We start from the raw sequence: 25,601 nt of genomic DNA on the forward strand, positions 1-25,601 counted from the left end.
CGAGTTCAAGGTCTGACGATGACAAATATCGCTTTGGCTGCCACGCGACGGGATGGGTGAGGAAGTCCTGCCCCCCCCCCACGCGGTGAACTAAAGGTCAATTGAAAGGAGCTGTGGGCCATTCTCTAACACGTATGTATTTATTATGTTGAACTTGTTTCCCACCCTACGTAACCAACCGCGTTAATCAGAGGTGCGGGCGAAGGACGACAACTGATCAGCGAAGGATCCGCACAGAAACCTCGTGTCATGACATTGATGCCGATAGTACAATCGAGGAAAGCCAAAATAAATTACAAGACTTTGTGGATGCTGGAAAACATTTGTCCCATGGCCCTGTGAGCCCCTGGACCTGGTCCCAGTGGAGGCAGCAGCAGCAGCAGTGGTGGCAGTAGCAGCGGCTGGCTCTTCCTGTTTTCTATCACCATCAGTGTGTCACTCTTGCAAAGTTGAAAAAATGCGCAGAATGGTTCTTGCCATGAATCTGGTTTCATGGTTGTATTTGAGCACCGTGCAAAATCCCCAGATGCAAAAACCTTTGTTGGCCTAGGTTAGTATGTATGTGTGTTTAACTTGGCACAGCAGGGGGTACAGCTGGTGCATTTGCCAGTCATCTGAGTCAGTCAACCCATGGCACCTGGGTCTGTCCCCTGACCTGTCGGCAAGTCTTCGACACTTCACGTGGCCTCAAAGTGCACCTGGGCCTGGCACGGGCGCCGTGGTGACGTCACTGCCACTTCGTGGGGAATGGCGAATATTCGCATGTTGAACTTCTTTCGCACAGTACGTAACCAACTGCGCTAGTCGCAGGTGCGGGCGAAGGACAACAAACGAAACACAACAACAACAACAACAAATCGGTTTATGCAAATGAGTTTTCAATTTAGGCAACAGGAACAACGACGCTAAATTCAACATTTTTGTTGCGGGTTTCACTGAAAGATGTTTTTTCGTGTCACTGTTGTAAAAGTTACGGACTCGTTGGACGCGAACAGGGCAGCGCCGTTGAGATTGCGAGCCAGCACCACGAGAATTTGAGTGCATTTACCTTGCCCCCTCTCTTGGCCTTCGGCGTCTTCAGCGGCTTGGCCTGCGAGGAGAGCTCTGCAAACGGGGGGTGGGGCGGTTGGGGCGGAGACAAGGCAGAGTGATGCGTCACCCCGGTTAATTGGCACTCGTGGCCAATGCCAAGCGAGCGGCTCGCGGGACGACAGGACATGGACGACAAAAAACAGTCGCAGCTTTCACGCAGCCGCCCGCGGCAGCAGAACGAATGTCCAGAGCAGCGCAGCGAGCGGCGCACCTGCGGCTGGACTGGCTCGGGTGGCGCGGCGGGTTTACAGCGCACGACCTAAAAATTGGAAAGGCTGCGACGGCGACTCGCAACTCGAATTGGAACTCGCAAGTTGAACTCGCAACCATTCCAATTCGAGTTGGGTGCTTCACGGAGACATTAACAACGGTACAACAACAACAACGCGCACGCGCGAATGTAATGGTGGACTCCCGCTCACAGCCAACGCCAGTGACGGCTATCTGAACAGGTCCTGGGCCTCCCCTAGGTCGACTCAGCTTCAAATGCGGTGTGTAAACGTCGCCACGAGGGAGACAAAGGTGGTCGGGCGTGGTTGTTGCCCACCCACCCGCCTTGTGTGCCGGCCTTCATAGGTGCTCGCTCACAGCACTTGCCCGAATAGTCTGTTCAGGCTATACGGGGGGTCTTTGTGTAAGTCAAAGATGGCTTGGCAGAACAAGCAACGAACATCATTCGATCGGACAGTGCAAACTGGTCGCTTTGGCGAGACAATTTTAGCGTGCCGATCTAACCCCTGCGGGGGTGGTGGGGGGCGGAAAGACGCTTCCCCCACTCCAACGAGTCGTGCCTGCAGCGACAGGTCACCACAACCGGTTTACAGTGAGCGGCTGGGAGAGACGGCATCTGAAAGTACAAGTGGCTTGCTCGTCATGCAAAGCGGCAGTGGCGGCATTTATTCTTCCCTCCACCCATATGGAACTGCCCACTTGAAGTGAAAACAAAGAGGCGTGTGACGATTCAAGTGCTCCCTTCCCCACCCCGGGATCAGAATTCTATGAAACATTGAAGCACCCCACCCCAACCCCTCTCGTGATAGTTTCACCTCCCAGTTAAATTCTGATGTCACGGGGGGGGGGGGGGGGTCAGAACCCCTTGACTCCTAGAGGGGGGGTGAGATTTTTAACAACCTCGCCTTGTATACAGGAGGTTGTAGGTTCGAACTCGAACCTGACGCCTGCTGTATATTTGGTCTTCTTTGGTTCTTTCGGTAAAGTCACGTAGAATGAGAATAAAATAATAAATTGATAAAATAAAATAACACAATAATATTCTCACGACGTTTCGGCCACAACACAAGCGGCCTTCATCAGGTGAAGGGACGAGACTGTCTGGTAGGACAGCGCTGGAGTGAAAAAGCCACGCTCAGATCACGACCTTTAAGCTGTGTGAGAAGAAACAAAGCGCCTTGACAAAGGAATTAGCATATAATTTAGCATTGAAATGGCTGAGTGATTAGCTTGTGACTGGTCACAGAAATGGCTATGTTAAAGTTAAAGCATACACATCCGCAGAGGCACCCCTTGACAAAGGAATTAGCATAGAATTTAGCATTGAAATAGCTAAGTTAAAGCATACACATCCGCAGAGGCACCCCTTGACAAAGGAATTAGCATAGAATTTAGCATTGAAATAGCTGAGCGATTATCTTGTAACTGGTCACAGAAATAGCTATGTTAAAGTCAGAGCATACACATTCACCGAGGCACCTAGTACAAATCAAACAGGAGAATTTAGCATTGAAATAACTGAGTGATTAGCTAGTGACTGGTCACAGAAATGGCTATGTTGAAGTCAAGGCCTTCACATCTGAGCTATTCACAGTAACTGGGTATACAATACAATATATAATGAATACTATATAGTGAACCAATAAAAAACTAAAATATAAATTACCTTAATGTTATCAATAAACTCTATATTCTCCAATCAGCTAAGCTACCAACAATAAATCGTTATATATCACAAAACTAAAATACCGTTACATTGTTGTAACGGTATTTTTTTACCCTGCGGTGCATATCGCGTGGTGTTCTGAACCTGGCGTCCAAATTCTGTGGGGTCAAAATACCATCTAGCACTGGTACTGCGGCTAGAGCATGATGTGCGTGCATTGTGGGAGCCGGAACTGACGTGCAGTGCACTGTGGGAGCCGACACTGCGGCTCCGTCGCGTACGCGGCATTGCATTGCCGGTCAAACGCTCGAGATTCTGGTCGGCGTGTCAGATGCCGATTGGCGACTTCGCTGCCATACGCGGGGGGGAGGGGGGGTGGTGGTTGGTGGGAGGAAAAAAAACCCCGATAGCACCGGCGGCGCTGGCAACGAGAGCCCGCCGCTGTTATTGGCGACGCTGCCCTTGAGAACGACCAGGTGGGAAACACACCAGGTGCCGGCAATAAGTGGGGGGTGGGGGTGGAGGTTTGCGGTTCGATCGCGGTGGCCGCCCTGGTTAATAGTGCGGTCGCGTGGATTTACCGCAACAGCGTGCGCGCCGCCGTCTGCATCGCTCGCTACTGGATGTCGGCGGGTTAAATAAATCGCAGAGATTCTGATTCGCGGCAGCGGACGTTAAAATAACCCGTGCAAGAGGTCGTGGGTTCGATCATGACCCTGACGCCTGCTGTATATTTGGAGCTTTGCGGTGCGTCTCTCCCCGTGGTCGCGTGGATTTCTTTTCTCCGGGTCCTCTGGTTTTTACCCTCCACATTTAGAATCAACGTCACGCGTTTGAGAGTATTTGGCTGCTATAAATTACCACGCGATGATAAGCCACGTGGTTGAGCTATCATTCGTGATGGCCAGGTCGCTTCTGCCAAAGAGCTATATAGCTCAGTGGGCTTAACCTGGGTAAAGTACAAATTTGTTATTTATTTGTCACGGTTCCTGAGCGCAGTCCCAAGGACCCAAAACGCCAACAGGCGAGCAACAAACGGCACTCTTGAAAGCACAAAGGATGAGCGTCAGAACGTTTCTGGAATTGAGCAACCATAGAAACACTTTGGTAAAGAGAGCGGCAATCCAAAGTCAAGCGATGCGAGGAAGGAAGAGGGAGGAGAAGTGTTGTGACCAGCATGAGCGCACGGTTGGCTACGTACGGTGCGAAAAGAAGTTCAACACACAGCTGTGGTGGTAAAAACACATTCTCCTGCGGAGGGAGCTGGTAGGAACGTTGGGTTGCTCGGTCAATGGCCAGGGTCAACAACGGCAGCACCACCACGTGGTGTATTCCGCACAATATGCCCGACTGTGAGGGCGGGCACAAGCCGGCGTGAGTAGGTTAAACATTGAGTTTTATAAGGGCACCACGGGGTGACCAGCCCCTCCCCACCCAGCCCCTCCCCACCCAGCCCCTCCCCACCCTCCCCACCCAGCCCCTCTCCACCCACCCCTCCCCACCCAGCCCCTCCCTCCCCACCCAGCCCCTCCCTCCCCACCCAGCCCCTCCCTCCCCACCCAGCCCCTCCCCACCCTCCCCTCTCCACCCAACCCCTCCCTCCCCACCCAGCCCCACCCTCCCCACCCAGCCCCTCCCCACCCTCCCCTCTCCACCCAGCCCCACCCCTCCCATTTTTGAATGCACGACGGACGGACACAATAATCCCCTGTGGGCTGGTGTAACCAGGAGGTTCCAACCAGTAAAGACAAGTTTAAGTTCATAGTTTAACTCGATGCCGCTGTGCTATCGCCGCGGTGGCTCGCTCCCTCGCTCCGGGGGGGGGGGGGGGGGAGTTAATGGCAGGACAGCAACGAGCTGGAAACCGCCGAAATTCTGGGTGCACGTGGGGGATATCATCAGCCTGCTCGGGGGTTCAACGTCGCTCTCAAACATCGGCCAACGCCATTTGAACAGACGCACTTCGTCACATCAACAATGGTGTCTCGGGGACGCCTTGGAAAACGACGACAATGCTCGGGATATCGGCACATCTCCTTTGAAATATCAACAAAGCAATTTATCCGAGGGAATATATTGCTTAAGCAAGCAAAAGCGTTCATTATAATTAAGGCCAGGTACTCCAAACCAAGGAAATTGATCGATGGTCTCAGCCTGCTGATTATTTACGACGCGCGAATGATCCGATTCGGCAAATTATTTCGTGACGCTGCTGCTGCGGTTGGCAGCGATGCGAACAGCACAAACCAACGACAAAACTCAACGCCTTATGAAGGGCATCTAAATAGGTGACGTTTCAGGCAACGGCCCTCCATCGGGGCGCACACGAGAGACGCAGAGGAAAATCAACGCGCGCCGAATTACTTTCGCTTCGCTCGGCGGCTCCCTTAAAATGGGACGGAAACATTCCGGCCTTTGTGGTTTGTCTTTGTAGAGCATGTACAAAGGTGTGCCCCGAGTGTGCACAAAGAGACCCCACCTGGAGTAACCTCGGCAGTAACGGAACAGATAAAGACCACCGTGCTTCCTCTTTGTACATCCGACTCTCTACCCACGTATATAAAAAATATATATAAGAGTGTTCTTTGCTCAACCCATCAGCCCAATGGCTTTCGGGGGAGTGCATCATTTCTGGAGCAGCAGCGGGCTCTGCTTAAACACAATTTCTCTCACGAGCAGTGTCATGCTTTGATTGAATCGATGCTGATTAATTGCCAGACAATATTGGCGGATATGTGATGGGATATGTGATGGGATATGTGATGGAATATTTTATAGAATGTGATCGCATATGTGATCGGATATGTTAAAACATTATAGAAACAAGCAAAAAGCCGATATCGCAATTCAAAATGTAAGTGGTGAAAACAAAAACTCGAGTAGAAGTACACAAAAAAATACAGAACCATGCCACTGGATGCACGAGCGATGAAGTCCGCCGCACGTAAAGATTCATCAACCCCTCCCCAGCGATTCAGTGAACCGAACAAGATTCACGATTGCCCTTTGTCTCAATTTTTGACCATCTCATCCGTACCTTTTCATCGTGCTCACGGTCGTCTTCGCTCCCGTTAGCCTCAACGTAACAACAAATGTATTAATCTAGATTTGAGGTTTTCGTGACTGCAGGGATCCATACTCTTTGGTTCTTTCGGCAAAGTCACGTGGGTATAAAATTAAATAAATTAAATCAAGACGTTTCGATTGCAACACAAGCAATCGTCAACAGGTGGGAAAACCACATCAATAAAAAAGTGTATCGTGCGCGCGTGTAATTTGCATATGCTGTAAATAGTGTTCGATTCTAACGCACGCATGATGCGATGCGTGTATCGCTAGAGAGCTCGCCCAACATGCCGGTTACGTTCCTGGAAAATGGCGCGTTGGGCAAAACCGCGCTCGACAAATACATGGACCTCTTGGGAAACACAGGGGGTCGCGTTCCTGGGTCCAAAATCGTCACCCCCTACCCCCCCCCCCCTTTGTTGAATTAATTCTACACGAGTTCTGCCAATGTGCTAAAGGATGCCGAGTCGCTCTCCATTGCTCGTGTGTGTGTGTGTGTGCCCTCGCTTTACTTCACCTCAACACAAAACCCCGTCTGCATCACTCTGCCCGCACCACGGCACCAATGCCCATCGCTTGCCCTTAAAACTGAATTGTTAAGCCCGACGCTGGCCCCCTACATGTGAATTGCCAGTCTGACGCTGGCCCCTAACACTGAATTGCCAGCCCATCGCTCGCCCCTGACACGTTATTGCCAACCTGATGCTGGCCCCTAACATTGAATTGCCAGTCTGACGTTGGCCCCTAACACTGAATTGCCAGCCTGCTGCTGGCCCCTGACAATGAATTACCAGGCTGCTGCTGCTAGCCCCTAACACTGAATTGCCAGCCTGCTGCTGGCCCCTAACACTGAATTCCCAGCCTGCTGTGGGCCACTAACACTGAATTCCCAGCCTGATGCTCGCCATTGTGGGCGTCCGCATGACGAGCATCCTCAACGAGTGGACGGCTGGGCGCACGCGGTAATGTGCGTGAATATTGTGCGTTGTTGTGCCGCTGCCGTGTGTGTCGGAGCAGCGTCTCGTCACAACGCCACTTCAAAACACACGCACGCACAAAAACACAAACGACAAATAAATCGTTCTCACAGTCGATTCGTTCACACATCTTCCGACAGATGCAGCACTCTCACGGCACTACTTTCTCCAACCCAACCCGGAGATGAGAATCTTAGCAGCGTCAAACCGCGCAGAGCCAGAACATCTCCTCCGTGTTCGGGGAAAACATACATCACTCGGTACACCGTGTAGAGCTGTAACATCACCCCCCGTGTTCGGGGAAAACATACATCACTCGGTACACCGTGTAGAGCTGTAACATCACCCCCCGTGTTCGGGGAAAACAGACATCGCTAGGTCCACCGTGTAAAGTCGAAACACGCGGTCGATAAAGCTGCCGTTGGGCCAGGTTTTCCCGTCACAGATTACTTCAGGGATTATCAGTCCCATAACTCAACACGAAACCCCTGTCTCCGGGTTATCCTCGCAGCAGCGGATTCTGGCTGACCGTCGATCAAAGACGGTCACTGCACCGCCGCGGTTCCAAATGCGCTTCTGCGGCCGTCTGGAATGCTCTTCATTTTGATATTAGGAAGCCACTGGAGCTATGCACGATTAAATCCTGGATGAAAACTAATTTCTTGGGAGCTGATTTTTCTATTTAGTTTGTTGTCCTTCGCCTGCGCCTCCGATTAGCAAAGTTGGCTACGTACAGCGCAAGGGGCTCCGAGTAATCGACCCACGGCCAAAATAAAACAGTCGATTACAATTTGTCGTATTTTTTTGGTACTTAATTATATTATCGAATTGTCCCAGCTCGGAATGACTCGATGCATCGTCTCACAAAGGCTCGGCTGTGTCTACGATATCAGCCCCGCGATAAGCGCATCGTCCGCTTTGAAAATATCATCGCACCGACATTACCACCCCATATTCAACGGGTTTAAATATCTTAATTTCCTGACGAAATAATGATTGTAAAAGAAAACACAGTAATCTAAGTTCCAAATAAATATTTATAGTACCCATTAAAACGTTTTTTTTCCACAGTCATCAAATCTAGATTGTACAGAAGATGATCAAGGCCGCAAAGTTTGTTGACTTGGATAGTGCAGTGTATAAGCAGTACAAACATGGAGCGTGCAACTGGCGCTAACGTTAGTGCAGTGTATAAGTGGTACAAACATGGAGTGTGCAACTGGCGCTAACGTTAGTGCAGTGTATAAGTGGTACAAACATGGAGTGTGCAACTGGCGCTAACGTTAGTGCAGTGTATAAGTGGTACAAACATGGAGTGTGCAACTGGCGCTAACGTTAGTGCAGTGTATAAGTGGTACAAACATGGAGTGTGCAGCCGGCGCTAACGTTAGTGCAGTGTATAAGTGGTACAAACATGGAGTGTGCAGCTGGCGCTAACGTTAGTGCAGTGTATAAGTGGTACAAACATGGAGTGTGCAGCCGGCGCTAACGTTAGTGCAGTGTATAAGTGGTACAAACATGGAGTGTGCAACTGGCGCTAACGTTAGTGCAGTGTATAAGTGGTACCAACATAGAGTGTGCAGCTGGTGCTAACGTTAGTGCAGTGTATAAGCGGCACAAACATGGAGTGTGCAACTGGCGCTAACGTTAGTGCAGTGTATAAGTGGTACCAACATGGAGTGTGCAGCTGGTGCTAACGTTAGTGCAGTGTATAAGCGGTACAAACATGGAGCGTGCAGCTGGCGCTAACGTTAGTGCAGTGTATAAGTGGTACAAACATGGAGTGTGCAACTGGCGCTAACGTTAGTGCAGTTTATAAGCGGCACAAACATGGAGTGTGCAACTGGCGCTAACGTTAGTGCAGTGTATAAGTGGTACAAACATGGAGTGTGCAACTGGCGCTAACGTTAGTGCAGTGTATAAGCGGTACAAACATGGAGCGTGCAGCCGGCGCTAACGTTAGTGCAGTTTATAAGCGGCACAAACATGGAGTGTGCAGCCGGCGCTAACGTTAGTGCAGTTTATAAGCGGCACAAACATGGAGTGTGCAGCTGGCGCTAACGTTAGTGCAGTGTATAAGTGGTACCAACATAGAGTGTGCAGCTGGTGCTAACGTTAGTGCAGTGTATAAGTGGTACCAACATAGAGCGTGTAGCTGGCGTTAACGTTCGCGGCGGCACGGAGGTGTACCATTGTACAGAATTCGGAATAATGGATAATTCGGCAAGGCCAGAGCTGCTTTTGTGTCTAATTAATAAGGGTTAATTGTAAACTATTCATGGGAAACTGACATTGTGATAGTAGCATGGTGAAAACCGATATCGCATGGCATTGTGAAAAACAATATCATGGCAACGCCAGCGGTCTGTACCAATAAGCCCTCCAGCTAGACGGACAACAAATGGAATGTTAGTCTAACACGCAGGGCGTTCGCGACCAATACTATCCACGAGACGTTTTTTTTGGTGTGCAAAAATAAGCTAAAAACAATAAGAGGAGGAGGATGTCTCCACAACTCTGGCTGTCGCCTGATGATGCTGGTTGTTGTAATTAGCGGCGAAACGGCACGGTACTTGAATTGTAAATGTTGCTGTGGGTTTACCTCTCCAACATACAACTGGTGTGTGCGTACCAGTAACGAATTGGCACGTTTTGTTTACGCGACAAGCCTTACCAATTGGCCGTGTCGGGTGGTGGCGGGTTTAACGACACGCATTTATACTTACGCGATTCAACCCAAAAAGAGTAACCTCTATTATGGAAAATGAAATGTCGTTTGTTCCGACGTGCGGCTGAACCCAAAAACTACACTGGCAAAACCTGATCCACACAGGTGGCGGGAGTTCAGGAATTGAACAGAGGGTCGCTGCAGTGATCCGCAACCCACACTCGCTCGTCACAAAACTCTTTAAAAGCTTTGTCACGGTTAAACTTAGCCACTTTAAAACGTCACCACTTTAAATCCTCCAGCCACAGTTGAGGACTCAAGTCTTCCAGACTGCCTCATCCACGCTGTGTTTTAACAACCACGAAGTACGTACGTACATCATAAGTACGTAGAGTAAGATCATCACGCTGTGTTAACCACCACAATGTACGTATGTAGAGTAAGGTCATCACGCTAAGTTTAACCACCATGATGTGCGTACGTATTTAGTGTAAGATCATCACGCTTTGTTTAATCACCACAATTTATGTAGAACCGATCATCAAGTATCCGGCGGCTTCGGGGGGGTGAAGGGGTGCTGGATTTTAAGAAACTCCGGATAATCGCGACATCATCATTATTTAAAATAGCTTATTTTTGCACATTCTTGCACAACATGATCTTTTTAGGTGTTGTGTATGTTTTTGTTAGTGTTTTAAACGTGTTTACGAGGCATGGGGTGATGTATGTAGTATGACTATGCTCTGGTTTCAACACAACAAGAGATGTGTTTAACAATCACCGGACTGGTTACAGCCTTTGGGGCGGTTTTGCCCAGAACAGCCGGATAATGTTGGAAGGCGCCGGATAACACTGTGTAACAAATTGCTATTATTCATTTAGTTCCTGGGTAGTGTTATTTCCTAATTTCTTATGCCTAAAAAGTACAGAAAATGGCTATTATTCCCCACAAATTTTGGTTTTGTGACCAGGACAGTGATATTTTTAAATTTAACCAATTTTCCAGAACATTCCAGATAGATTCATTGCTGAGTAAATTTGGAGTAACTTCTATAACATCCTAGAACTTTCCAGTAATATAAATAGTCGTATAAATACAGGGGCTTTAAGCCCACCAATTCAGTTTAGTGCCAGCTGCCTAAGTGGATACATATCTGCATTTTTTTGAGATGGCATCAAGAGGCTGCAAGCATCCGGCAGACGCATTTTGCTATGTATGCGGCAAATTTATGAAGGCAAGAGCGAGAAAGTACTCAGTAGAAGCATCTGCTAAGATGTGTGAGGCCTACAAGGCATATTTCGGCATGCCTGTCGGGGATCAAGACAAACCCTGGGCACCTCATTTCACCTGCGAGCAATGCAAAAAAAATCTGAAAGGTAAGATGGCTAATTTTCACTCGGAATTTTATATTATAAAATTTGTAAAAAATAAAATTTGTAAAAGTTTATCATTTAAAAATGTTTTACAGTTTTCAATGTTATTGAAAAAATATATATAATATATCAAAAATGTTGCGAGAATCTCTTACACATTAGTCATGGGTGAAATAAATGTAGTTTTGTAGGATGGTACAGAGGGGAAAAGAGAGCCATGAAGTTCGCTATCCCAAGAATTTGGCGGGAACCCACTGACCACTCAAGCAACAGCTACTTCTGCATGGTGGACCCTTCCAAACGTCGGACTGGCAAGAATGCACCTGTTATCACGTATCCGGACCTTAAATCATCCATTACCCCGGTGCCACACTGCCATGAGCTCCCCGTACCCGCTCCTCCGGAGAGAGAGCAGCCGTCTTTAGAAGAGAGCAGGAAGTCAGAGAGCGAGGAAGACGTTGTAGATCCAGATGACAATTTCAGAGGTGGAGCTGAGGAAAAAAACCCATACTACCCCGACCAAAAAGACCGCAATGACTTGATCAGAGATCTTGGTCTCACCAAGTCCAATGCTGAGCTTTTGATGTCTAGGCTCAAGCAGTGGAACTTGTTGGACGAAAGTGTGCAAGTCGCAGATCAGAGGAAGTGTCACCAACCTTTTTGCAGCTTCTTCACCCGTCAAGATGGGCTCTGCTTCTGCCACAATGTGACCAGTCTGTTCGAGGCAATCGGAATCGCCTGTAACCAGAATGAGTGGCGCATCTTCATTGACAGCTCATCCAGGAGCCTCAAAGCCGTGCTGCTCCATAATGGTAACAAGTACCCGTCTCTTCCCCTGGCTCACTCGGTGCACCTCAAAGAGGATCACAACAGCATCAAGACCTTGCTGGATGCCTTGAAGTATGATGAGTACGGCTGGGAGGTTATTGGAGACTTCAAAATGGTGGCATTCCTGAAGGGTCTCCAAGGAGGTTTTACCAAGTTTCCCTGGTATCTTTGCCTTTGGGACAGCAGGTACACCAAGGCGCACTACCACAGACGGGACTGGCCAGCGGACCGAGTTCTCTGTGGGGAGGAACAACGTCAAGTGGGAGCCACTGCTGGACCCCCGGAAGGTGCTGATGCCAACACTGCACGTCAAATTGGGCCTTATGAAACAATGTCAGAGCTGCTGTAGATAAGGAGTCGGCAGCCTTCAAGTACCTTCAAGACTTCTTCCCTAAGCTGTCTGAGGCAAAGGTCAAAGCAGGTGTCTTCGTCGGACCAAAGATAAAGAAGATCCTGGAGTGCAATGATTTCCCCAAGAAGCTCACTAGTAAGGAGAAAGCGGCTTGGAACAGCTGGTGAAGAACTACGGCACAATGGGCTGTAGGATGTCCCTCAAAGTCCATATCCTTGATGCTCATCTTGATAAATTCAAGGAGAATATGGGAGCGTACTCGGAGGAGCAAGGCGAGCGCTTCCACCAGAAAATATTGGACTTTGAACGCCGCTACCAAGGACAGCATAACGAGAACATGATGGGAGACTACATGTGGGGGCTGATTCGTGAAAGTGATTTACAGTATAATCGTAAATCTCGAAAAACTACTCACTTCTCGATCTTTTGTAGTAATTTTTTATTACTTTAGTATAAATACATGCTAATTTCGATTCATATATTGTTTTTTCTGACTATGTGAACGAAAATACACAAATTCGCCCGTTTCCTCATTTAAAATAGGTGAATTTCAAAATATCACTGTCCTGGTCACAAAAGCAGAGTTTGTGGGGAATAATAGCTATTTTCTATACTTTCTAAGCATAAGCAATTACTAAATAACACTTACTACCCAGGAACAAAAATTGTGTTCCATAGTGTAATCGATGATCAACTGTGTGTTGAACTTCTTATCGCACCGTACGTAGCCAACCGTGTACTTATGCTGGTCAAAACACTTCCCCTCCCTCCTTCCTCGCATCGCTTGACTTTGGAATTGCCGCTCTTTTTACCCAAGTTTGCCTAACTTTGCTCAATTCCAGAAACGTTCTGACACTCATCAATTGTACCTTCAAAAGTGCCGCTTGCTGTTCGCAATCGTCAAAACTTTTACCAAGGCATGTGAGAAAATGGGACTGACGCTTAATATTTTAGAGACTAAGGTCCTCCATCAGCCAGTGCTCAATGAGCAGTCCCCCCCAGCTCCGACAGCCTTCGGACCCACAGCTAACCCAACTTATCTGTGGAAGACAAGCATCCTCGATTGCGAGGGATAGCCTACGGAGATTTTTGCTCGCCCCGCTGGTGTTTTGGATCCTTGGGTCTGCCCTCGGGAGCCTGTCACAGACATACACAGCAGTACCTAAAAGTAAACTAAAAACGAAACAATTTTTTTTATCTTACCGGATAATGCCCACTGAGCTATGTAGCTCTTTTCAAAAGTGACCTGGCTATCACAAATGACAGCTCAACAAAGCGGCTTATCGTCACGTGGAAATGTATAGCAGCCAACTACGCGAAGCGCATGTTTCTAAAAGTGGAGGGAAAAACCGGAGGACCTGGAGAAAACACCAGGCAACCACGGAGAGAGAGAGATGCAAACTCCAAAAATACAGGCGTCAGGGTCGGAATGAAACCCACGACCTCCTGCATACCAGGGGAGGGAGTTAACATCGCGTCATCACCTTGTCAGTCCAAGGTCACTTTAACATATAGCCTGAAGTTTACAGCCTTAAAGCAAGATGCATACCAATAAATAAACAGTTTGGACCTAGTAGGCACAGAAATCAAATCCACCAGGGAGCAGGATCTCAAAAGCTACACTGGGTTGAGCATGGACAGTGGTTGGATGGGCGATCACAACACACAAAACAGGTTGCTGCAGTGCTACGTTATGGGAGACAGAGGGTAGGGTGCAGCAAAAACCACCGTTGTTTGGTGCTTCTATGCTCCCGCATCTAAGCTCCCTGCCTCCACCAATCCACGCTGACCAGCAACGGCGAAGTATGGTTTAAAAATCCTCCACGGCACGCGTGGCACGGGGAGGGCCTTCTTCCCGCAGCGCGGTGTACTTAATTGCAAGGCCCGCGAGCCACTGGCGGACCCCTGGGGGCCTTTAGCGCGGCCACTGACGTGCGGCCCCTGACAATGCACAAACGTGGAAACACTTCATCATCATCATCATCGTGCTGCTGTCCAAACCCCCAATGGTTTAAAATGTATGGCGGCCCTCACACACACACACACTGATATGATGATGTCTTATCGGCGAAAGTGGACCACCCCCCCCCCCCTCTGAAAATGAGCGAAGAAACCCTTCCGCAGTGGACTATCAAAAGGGCCGCAACACGTACCACGGGCGTAACGGCAACGACAGGGAGAACGACGAATTCCCTTCCGTGATTTACAGGTTCGAATGAACGCGGGGGGGGGGGGGGGTTAGAGGGGTTAGAGGCATGTATAACAGCCGCGGGGGGGGGGAATGGCACAGATATTTAGAGGAAGTGCTGGCGGTTTGGCGGAGCTGGTTTGTCCAGCTACCGAGCAGGAAGTATCCGGAATCGTTGAGACGCCAGGCAAATACGAACGGCGATTCGCGAAAGGGCAGATCGCGTGGCGAGGGGTTTAGAATCGACCGACCTTGAAGAGGTTTGAATGGAGTCAGCGCTAAGCACACAGCTGACATCTTGAGAGAGAACAGAGCGCGTGCGCTGCATTACGACGGTCGAGACGTCGGCGGACAACGTCGCAAGATTGAGTACGGGACAGCTGCCACACGACTGGCGAGGGGAAACAAGATAAAATGTACAACATTTCTACATCATTGGACCTCCTTTGCCAGGACCAAAATATAATAAGGTTTTCCCCCTTTTTTCTGGCAACAAAACTGAAACCTTTTTACGAGGATTCATGTCTGCATTAACCACAATACTTGCAGTCAAAATGCAAACAAAAAACACACTGATAATATATGCATTGTCCTTGAAACTGATTGGTCCACACCAGAGACAGCTTTCTTTAGAGCCCAGTCTCAATTGGTGCTAGACCAGATGATGCCAAAGGCATTTTGACTGCGGGCATTTTTGACTGCAGATGACGCCAAAGACGCCAAAGGCATTTTGCAGTCAAAATGCCTTTGGCGTCATCTGGTCTAGCACTAATTGAGACTGGGCTCTAAAGCAAGCTGTCTCTGGTGTGGACCAATCAGTTTCAAGGACAATGCATATATTATCAGTGTGTTTTTTGTTTGCATTTTGACTGCAAGTATTGTGGTTAATGCAGACATGAATCCTTGTAAAAAGGTTTCAGTTTTGTTGCCAGTAAAAAGGGGAAAGCCCTATTATTATTATTAAGAACAACGTTTACATTTTAGCAGCGGTTCTCTACCTCTCTGATCTCGCAGCCCCCCCCCCAAGTCGCCATGCAGACCCCCACCACCCCTCCCCCTACTAAGGCAGCCACATGTCCAATCGTCTAGTCACACGTGTACGAGTATGTCAGGTCACACACGTGTATGAGTGTGTCAGGTCACACACGTGTACGAGTGTGTCAGGTCACACACGTGTACGAGTGTGTCAGGTCACACACGTGTACGAGTGTGTCAGGTCACACACGTGTACGAGTGTGTCAGGTCACACACGTGTACGAGTGTGTCAGGTCACACACGTGTACGAGTGTGTCAGGTCACACACGTGTACGAGTGTGTCAGGTCACACACGTGTACGAGTGTGTCAGGTCACACACGTGTACGAGTGTGTCAGGTCACACACGTGTACGAGTGTGTCAGGTCACACACGTGTACGAGTGTGTCAGGTCACACACGTGTACGAGTGTGTCAGGTAACACGTGTACAAGTGTGTCAGGTAACACGTGTACAAGTGTGTCAGGTCACACATGTACGTCATCGGTTTTTCTTCCAATTCCATTCTGATGAAGCACGCGTATGTATGCGTCATCGGAACGAAATCGGAAGAAAAACTAAAATAAGATAACTTTATCAGCACGTCGTCCAACCTGAAGACATACCGATAAAACATTTTTTATTTTAGTTTGGCTCCCTGTGAAACCACCACGGTGGAGGTGACCTCGTGGCTCAAGAGCGCCAAGGAAGCACTGCTGAGAACCTGGGTTCAAACCCAGGCAACCACTTGCCATTCAAATGGGCTCTTAAGTGTAGAGAGTTGATGGTCTTAGCCTAGTCACCAACGATTGCAAAACAACAACGCAAAATCACGTGACGTTTTATTCTCCACTTAACATGGCTACATTCCACCTCCACAAACCAAAGTATTAGTTTGACTGCTGTGTCATGAACATTACCCTCAGTGGCATATTGGCACGGTTGGCTACATCCGGTGCGAAAGAAGTTCTGTGTGGAACCGAGCACCCTTGAAGGCATCTTTTTACCACGAAGAGTCGCCCTGCTCTGCGAGACATGGATATCTGATGTGGTAATGGCGATGACGAAATGTGCCTAAGTATGGTTGGCTACGCACGGTGCGAAATAAGTTCCGGCGACGTAACGGCGTACACGCAATGTGCCCAAGTACGGTTGCCTACGCACGGTGCGAAAGAAGTTCCAGCAAAGTAACGACGATGACGTAATGTGCATAAGCACGGTTGGATACGTACGGCACGAAAGAAGTTCAACATACATAAAAGGAAAAACATTTATTAAAATTGGGAAAGAAAAACACCAAAGCATCTCTGTGCAAGATGTTGGCTCCTTCAGAAGAGGCCTGTCAGCTGAAACACTGAGACCTCTGTTTCCTCTGCTACTGGATAATAACTTTCTTTTAAATTGGTTTCTATTAACCTGCCATTCATTGGATAGCTTTGATGAAACAGAAAAGTAATTCCTTCATTTCACTTTAACACGTCGGCTTTCGTGACCAATATCATCCAAAATACAGATTTTTTGGGGGGAGATAAATCGCGTAAATATAAATGTGTATTTTAAACCCGCCACCACCCGACACAGCGAATTAGTAAGGTTTGTCAAGTAAACAGAACATGCCAATTCGATACTAGTATAGCACATTGGTGTGTTGGAGAGCAAATCCGCAACATTTACAATCTGAGTACTACTGGTGAAATGTCGTACTCAGATTAGAAATGTTAACTTAAAGCTTTCGTGACTGCAGGAATTCTTTGGGTCTTTCGGTGAAGCCACGTAGATAGAAAAAAAAATCACGAAGCTGCGGAGGTGGCCATTGTATACATTGTATACATGACAAACCTTACTGCAGCTTCGTCATCGTGGAGGTAGCTCAGCTCTCTGATCTTACATTGACATGCAAATTTCATAACTAGCCCCGCCCACTTCGCTTATGACCCTTGGGGCTACACCCATCTCAAACCTTTATAACATCCTGCCTCATCAGCTCTCTCGCTATTTTTTCACCTGATGACGATTGTTTGTGTTGCGATCGAAACGTGGTGATATTTTTATTATTTGGCATGTTCTGTTTATTTGACAAATCTTACTAATTGGCTGTGTCGGGTGGTGGTGGGTTTAACGACATTTATATTAACGCAACCTAACCCCCCAAAACACCTCTAGTATGGACTTCATTTCACTGTTGGCCATTAACACGGATCGCACAAAGGCAAAATTGATGACTCCGGCAATCTGTGGACCGATCAACGGTGCTGGCGTGTGTACCAACCACCGTGCCAGGGCCATGCCAGGGCACCTGATGCAGGAGGAGCATGGGAACGCACCCAACTTGCACAGTTATATTTAACCCATTCATTGAATCACACCGTTTTCACTGATAAGGGTGAGAACATTTGCTCACTGGCAAATGTTTTGGAGCGCATACATACATTGTACACACACTAAAAAGCATTATAAAAAGAGAAATGCAGCGGTATCACGCATTAGGTTGACAGAAACACGGTTTCAGTACTTGTGCGTGTGAATGTTCATCTTCACACGTAGGCTTTCGCGACAAATATTATCCACAATGGAGTTTACTCCCCAACACACAATTAGTTACTGGAGTAGTAACGAATTGCCACCTTTTGTTTACGTGACAAACCTTACAAATTGGTTGTGTCGGGTGGTAGCGGGTTTAGCCACGCTTAATATTCACGCGATTTAACCCATTTTGTCTGGTACACGTACAGTACTCGTGTCGATCCGCTGCTGCAAAATGCCATCGCCATTCGACCATACTTCACCACGCTGCTCAATGCGGTATGTGAAGGTGGTGTGCGGGGGGGGGAGCTTGCCACGTAGCCACCACCAACAGCAGCAGCCTACAACAACCTGAGCCGTGCAACAAGGACGATGCCAGATCCACCACCTCCTTCGCTTGCGAGACCTAACGAGGCAGGGCGCATTGGTGCACGGTGCTTTTTCTGGAATATTTTGCTGTTTTTCCTGGATTTTCTGCTTGCACATAGTCATATTAAGATGTTTTCTTGTTCATGTTTTTTGTTTGTTGCGGTTGCACCCGATTCAAGAGCCGAATGGCTCACAGGGCTATACCAAATAAAGTAAACTGAAAAATGAAATCCGGCGCAGGCACAACAAATCTACAACACTTTGCTTGCGGAAGCATCCCCCCTTTTTGTGGCCTTATTATAGATTGCTGGAGAGAGAAGGGGAAACAAAGTGCTCTCTATAGAGCACTTATAATGTTAACCAGCAGAAGTTACTGTGCATGAGAATTATGGTGGTGGTGGTGGTGTGAATTAGCACTACACGACCACCAGATGATGCAGACACACAACACGCCAGGCACTTCTCAGTCAGCCATCTCTCAAGGCTCTGCCGCGCATCATAACGACCCTTTCCTGGCACGTGTCGTACCGTACGTAGCCCACCGTGCTAATCGGTGGTTTATTTTGCCTTTTTCATCGCACCCTACACCACCGGTTCTCCCCCACCACCACACCTCGCCTCACTACTCTCGCCTTGCACTGAAGGCACATGGTATAAAACCCCTACACAGCAGCAGCGTTACTCCAGCATCTGCTTCGGGACACCAAAAAGGTTTTGAACTGTCAAAGCCTCACATCACTATACACTACAATATACACTAGACTATTACACACTGCACTACTATACACTATTATACACTACACACTATACACTACAATATACACTAGATTATTACACACTGCACTACTATACACTATTATACACTACACACTATACACTACACTACACCACTATACACTAGACTATTACACACTGCACTACTATACACTATTATACACTACACACTACTATATACTGCACTACTATACACTATTATACACTACACACTACTATATACTGCACTACTATACACTTCTATACACTGGTATACACGACACCTCTATACACTACACTATTATACACTGCAAACTACACTACTATACACTAGTATACACGACATTACTATACACTACACACAACACTACTACACTGCACCACCATACACTACTACACCACTATATACTACACTATACCGTTTGCAGCTCGCTATCCCTTTGCACATCCGCAACATCAAATACAGTCGGACTTCTTTCAACAAGCGTCTGAAAGGCCTCTCTCTGTGTCTCTGGGCCAAGCTTCGCGAGCAGCCCCGAGGCTTGGCACCACCGCCTCCAGAGTTGTGGACTCGTCCGAGTTGTTGACTTTGTCCGAGTTGTTGGCTTGTCTGCAACATCTGGCGCGTTATAAATGTCATCGTTATTTTAATTATTATTATTGCGCTCACCGTCAAACACTTCTCGTGACACGCGGCCTATAACGGTGTGGCTAACATGCAGCAAGGTGGCACAGTAGGGGGGCACAAGCGGTGCATCGGCCAGTCGTCTCAGTCGACCCCATGGCACCTGCAGGGTCTGTCACGTGACCTCCTGCACCTAACCTGGCACAGTAGGGGGCACAGGTGGTGCATCAGCCAATCGACCCATGGCACCTGCTGGGTCTGTCACGTGACCTCCTGCACCGAGCCTGGCACAGTAGGGGGCACAGGTGGTGCATCGGCCAGTCGACCCATGGCATCTGCAGGGTCTGTCACGTGACCTCCTGCACCTAACCTGGCACAGTAGAGGGCACAGGTGGTGCATTGGCCAGTCGACCCATGGCATCTGCAGTGTCTGTCACGTGACCTCCTGCACCTAACCTGGCACAGTAGGGGGCACAGGTGGAGCATCAGCCAGTCGACCCCATGGCACCTGCTGGGTCTGTCACGTGACCTCCTGCACCTAGCCTGGTACAGTAGGGGGCACAGGTGGTGCATCAGCAAGTCGACCCATGGCACCTGCTGGGTCTGTCACGTGACCTCCTGCACCTAACCTGGCACAGTAGGGGGCACAGGTGGTGCATCAGCCAGTCGACCCATGGCACCTGCTGGGTCTGTCACGTGACCCCCTGCACCGAGCCTGGCACAGTAGGGGGCACAGGTGGTGCATCAGCCAGTCGACCCCATGGCACCTGCTGGGTCTGTCACGTGACTTCCTGCACCTAACCTGGCACAGTAGGGGGCACAGGTGGTCCATCGGCCAGTCGACCCATGGCATCTGCAGGGTCTGTCACGTGACCTCCTGCACCTAACCTGGCACAGTAGGGGGCACAGGTGGTGCATCGGCCAGTCGACCCATGGCACCTGCTGGGTCTGTCACGTGACCTCCTGCACCTAACCTGGCACAGTAGGGGGCACAGGTGGTGATCGGCCAGTCGACCCATGGCACCTGCTGGGTCTGTCACGTGACCTCCTTGCCAGCGGGCGTTCGACCCTTCACGTGGCCTTAACGTGCACCTAGCCTGGCACGAGCGCCGTGGTGATGTCACCGCAACTTAGAGGCGAATGGTGGTTGTTGTTGTTGTAGCACTCTCCAATCCACGTTTTCACATTGCTGCTCTTCCTCGTCAAAAACTCGCAAGCCTTCCAACCTGCCCACGCTTGTGCTATGGTGCTCTAATATCTTACTTGCTAGGGAGTCACGGACTCAACGTGGTTATCATCTTTTTTGCCGTGTCTCTCTCTCTCCCTCTCGGCGGTAAAACCCCAGACGATTCGCACGCGCCACACTGAAAGTAACCGCCGTGTTAAACGTCAACACCGTGAAGACAGGTGACGGGAGGAGACGGGGGGGGAGGAGGAGGAGGGGAAGGGCACCAGCAGCAGCAGCAGAAGGTGCAAAGGACGTACGCGTCTCTCCCCACGGGTTTCCCGGAGCGCGGCCTGCGGCTCCTCCTGCAGCCTGCGGCCTCGCCTGAGCAGCCCGGCCCGGGGTCGCGCCTCCTTCCCGGGTGGAGACCGCCGCCGCCGCTGCCGCCGCCGCCGGCTGCTCGCCGCTGTCGCCGGCGCAGCTCCTCCGCTCGTCTCCGTCGCCTCTCACCCGGCTGGGCGCCGTTGCTGCAGCAGCAGCAGCAAGCATCGTGGCGACTTTAGTGGCCATTCGTGTGTGTGTGTGAAGAGAAGGGAGGGGGGTGAATTGAATCGGCAGACGGTGGCGATTGCTTCACTTGCTCAGCGCCATTCGAAAGAGAGGGGGGGGGAAGCAAAGTCGGGGGGGGGGGGACCCGCACGACACTCACGTGACTCGGGGGGGGGGGATCCACAAGGGGAGGAGCCGGGGGAGGGGACGCGACGGTCACGTGACACCGGTCGAAGGGAGGGGGCTCGGCGTGTCACGTGACAAAGGGAGCGGGGTGTCTTGAGAGGAGTTGTCACGTGATCTTAAATGGGGAGGGGGGCTCGGTGGGTCACGTGACACCCCACGAGGAAGGGAGGGTGGGGAGACGCAGCTCGAGCCCCGTCACGTGACGCGGAGCGGCTTGGGTGGGGTGGGGTGTGGGGGCAGGGCGAAGGAGGGGGACTCGCAGGTCACGTGACGTGATGCAGGGGTGGGGAACGAGTGGAGGAGGGCGGGGTATAAAGACGCCGTGGAGCCCATGTGACCTGGGATGCAGGGGGGGTCCAGGGGGGTCCCGGGGTGTCACAGGTGGGATGGTGGTGGTGGTGGTGTAAGGTTTCAGTTTCATTCATTAGGTACAGCCCTGTGAGCCATTCGGCTCTTGAATCGGGTGCACCCGCAACAAACAATAAACATGAACAAGAAAACATCTTAAAGTGAAATTTCGATTTAAAGCTTTCGTGACTGCAAGGATTCATCTTCTTTGGTTCATACGGTAAAGTCACGTAGAATGAGAATAAATTAATACAATAATAAAATAAGACGATAACATTCTCACGACGTTTCGGCCACAACACAAGTAGTCTTCTTCAGGTGAAGGAACAAAACTGTCGGGATGACAGAGCTTCAATGAACGCTGCTCAGATTCGTAGCGTCTTTTAAAGTGACTATGTTCATAGTTCATAGTTCATTTATTTGATTCTAGATTTAAAGCTTTCGTGGCTGCAAGGATCCATACTCTTTGGTTCTATTCGGTAAAGTCACGTAGGTAAATAATAAAACAACAATAATCACGACGTTTCGGCCACAACACAAGCGGCCTTCATCAGGTGAAGGGACCAGCCTGTCTGGAGGACAGCGCTGGAGTGGAAGAAGCCACGCTTAGATCACGACATTTAAGCTGTGTGAGAAGAAGAAGAAGACCACGGGCTTTGACAAAGGAATTAGCATATAATTTAGCATTGAAATGGCTCATTGAAATAGCTAAGTTAAAGTATACACATCCGCAGAGGTGCCCCTTGACAAAGGAATTAGCATAGAATTTAGCATTTAAATAGCTTAGTGATTAGCTAGTAACTGGTCACAGAAATAGCTATGTTAAAGTCAGAGTATATACATTCACCGAGGCACCTAGTACTCATCAAACAGGAGAATTTAGCGAAACACAACCACGCTCAGACATCGGACCTGTGTGCAAGCAAAGAGGTGGTGTACGTGCCGGTGGACTTGCAGTTTGGCGAGGGGGGGGGGAAAGGGGGGAGGGGGATTTTACCTATTGATCCAGGTCCGGTTCAATACAGTACACAAAATTCGTGATCTGATCCCATCCGTGAAGGATGTCATTCCTGATTTACAGTACCCCGGGGTTTACAAATTGAGTTGTACCTGCGGTTATTGCTACATCGGTGAGACAAAGCGACATGTCTCTGACCGAATTCGCGAGCACAAATCAGATTTGAAACACGGCAAAACGAATTCTTCTGCCGTAGCTGATCACTGTTACAACGCTGTGGGGGATCACGAAATATTTTTTTTCGATACCAAGGTTCTTTGCAAACCCACGGGCTTTTATCAGAGATTTGTTCATGAAGCAATTCAGATCTACACAGACACAATTTCAACCGAGAGGATGGTTTCAAATTGAGCAACCATTGGAAAGATGTTCTAAATCGAACTAAACATTAAACTAATTTCAATGGTACAGTATATTTTTCGAGTAGTGGTACCCCAAACTTTCGCAGCTCTTATAAATTCCCATTTTCACACCATCAATAGGTAAAATCCCCCTCCCCCCTTTCCCCCCCCCCCTCGCCAAACTGCAAGTCCACCGGCACGTACACCACCTCTTTGCTCGCACACAGGTCCGATGTCTGAGCGTGGTTGTGTTTCGCTAAATTCTCCTGTTTGATGAGTACTAGGTGCCTTCGTGAATGTATATACTCTGACTTTAACATAGCTATTTCTGTGACCAGTTACTAGCTAATCACTAAGCTATTTAAATGCTAAATTCTATGCTAATTCCTTTGTCAAGGGGCACCTCTGCGGATGTGTATACTTTAACTTAGCTATTTCAATGAGCCATTTCAATGCTAAATTATATGCTAATTCCTTTGTCAAAGCCCGTGGTCTTCTTCTTCTCACACAGCTTAAATGTCGTGATCTAAGCGTGGCTTCTTCCACTCCAGCGCTGTCCTCCAGACAGGCTCGTCCCTTCACCTGATGAAGGCCGCTTGTGTTGTGGCCGAAACGTCGTGATTATTGTTGTTTTATTATTTACCTACGTGACTTTACCGAATAGAACCAAAGAGTATTCATTTATTTGGTCTAGCCCTGTGAGCCATTCGGCTCTTGAATCGGGTGCAACCGCAACAAACAATAAAACAAAAACATGAACAAGAAAACATCTTAAAGTGACTTTGTGTGACTGTGCAAACAGAAAATCCAGGAAAAAAAACCATCAAAATATTCCTGAAAAAGCACCGTACACCAACGCTGTGTGCAAAAATCTCAGTGGAATGCAAGTCAAACAACAACAACCACAAGACAACTTAGATTAAGGCCATCAGTCTAACTCCGTACTACAATAAACAAAAACATGGGCAAACCAAAAAACATTTTCGAAATCACCAAAACAAAGCCATAAATGCAATATAAGAGTGATCATATGGACTGTGACCGAAATTTGTACAATAAACTACATAAACAACATAACACACAAACCCCTAGAGCCACAGCTGGCTGCATGAGTCACTCCACAACAACAGGAGCATCAGTCGGAGTATCAAACATTTTCTATGCACCTTTAAGGTCAGCACGCTAAATCAAAATACAGATAATACTTTGCAGCGGTCATCCGGAGCGAAACATTGTATTTTATTTTAGGCCACTGAATAGCAGTGGCAGCTAGGGGTGTACAACTCCTCTAGAGCAGTTCTGAGTGAAGATCTCATTGGTAGCGATTCAAGTTGCAGTTTATTGGTGAGGGGCACGGGGGACAGATGAGGTCACGTGGGCCGCAAAGTTCAATTCGCGGCCACTGCGAGTTGGCCGAGAGGCCGCTTGCTGCGCTGTGTACTCTACTCATGCAAGTTGTACTTGCTGTATATACTTTACACATTTTATTTATCATTCGTGACTTACCTCTTGTCTTATTTTGCACTCCTATCGTTTTTAGTATTTGCTGTTCATAACTTGCTGACCTGCCCCTACTGAACATTTGCGAAACAGAGCTTCAAAGCTCATCTGATTTCTGCAGTCTAAATATTCTGAAATGGGTCTCTAAGTTTGGAGGGATTCTCTGTGAGTCTGTGGGTGTTGTGGGTCTGGCTGTCTGGGCTGCTGTGCCAGTATATTTGGTCTCTGTAAGTCTGTGGAGCAAAGTCTATGGGTCTCCTGAGTGTATGGGTCAATACAATGTGAAGTTATGTAGCATCTACGCTGTAGAGAGAGAGGCAGTCAGCGGAGAAGGCAGAGGAAAGGGTCTTCTAGAGCAGTGTTCTTACCATGGGACCTTTTTTTATTACACGCTTTCTATTAACTGTCTGTTGTACCCTCAAATATTGAAACTCAATTTTAACCCACTTCCCAATGTGGTATCGACTGCAAACTTGGTATACTCATGTCATACTGATGACAATAAGATATTCTAGATTTGAAGCTTTCGTGACTGCAAGGATCCATACTCTTTGGTTCTATTCGGTAAAGTCACGTAGGTTAAAAAAAATAAAACAACAAAAATCACGACGTTTCGGCCACAACACAAGCAGCCTTCATCAGGTGAAGGGACCAGCCTGTCTCGAAGACTGCGCTGGAGTGAAACAGAGCCAAGCTCAGACTGCGACCTTTAAGCTGTGTGAGAGGGATTAAGGTGCCTCGACAAAGGAATTAGGATAAAAAATTAGCATT

The 25,601-nt window shown here is 48.7% G+C and overlaps 1 protein-coding gene across 1 annotated transcript in view; it reads right to left on the reverse strand.

Moving 5' to 3' along the window:
- The window catches only part of LOC116955653 (la-related protein 1B-like), a 72,984-nt gene extending 51,416 nt beyond the window's left edge, over positions 1-21,568 (reverse strand). The window contains exons 1-2 of the mRNA XM_076053538.1: positions 21,209-21,568; positions 1,049-1,104 (exon numbers count right to left, since the gene is read on the reverse strand). Of these exons, the coding sequence (XP_075909653.1) occupies positions 1,049-1,104; positions 21,209-21,458 (306 nt within the window). The 5' untranslated portion in view covers positions 21,459-21,568. The remainder of the gene's footprint in view (positions 1-1,048; positions 1,105-21,208) is intronic.
- Between the last annotated feature and the right edge of the window lie 4,033 nt (positions 21,569-25,601).

This window comes from Petromyzon marinus, chromosome 61 (genome assembly GCF_048934315.1).
Source record: "Petromyzon marinus isolate PM22_M1 ecotype Great Lakes invasive population chromosome 61, UKy_Petmar_22M1.pri1.0, whole genome shotgun sequence".
In the NCBI taxonomy this organism is placed as follows: Eukaryota; Metazoa; Chordata; class Hyperoartia; order Petromyzontiformes; family Petromyzontidae; genus Petromyzon; species Petromyzon marinus.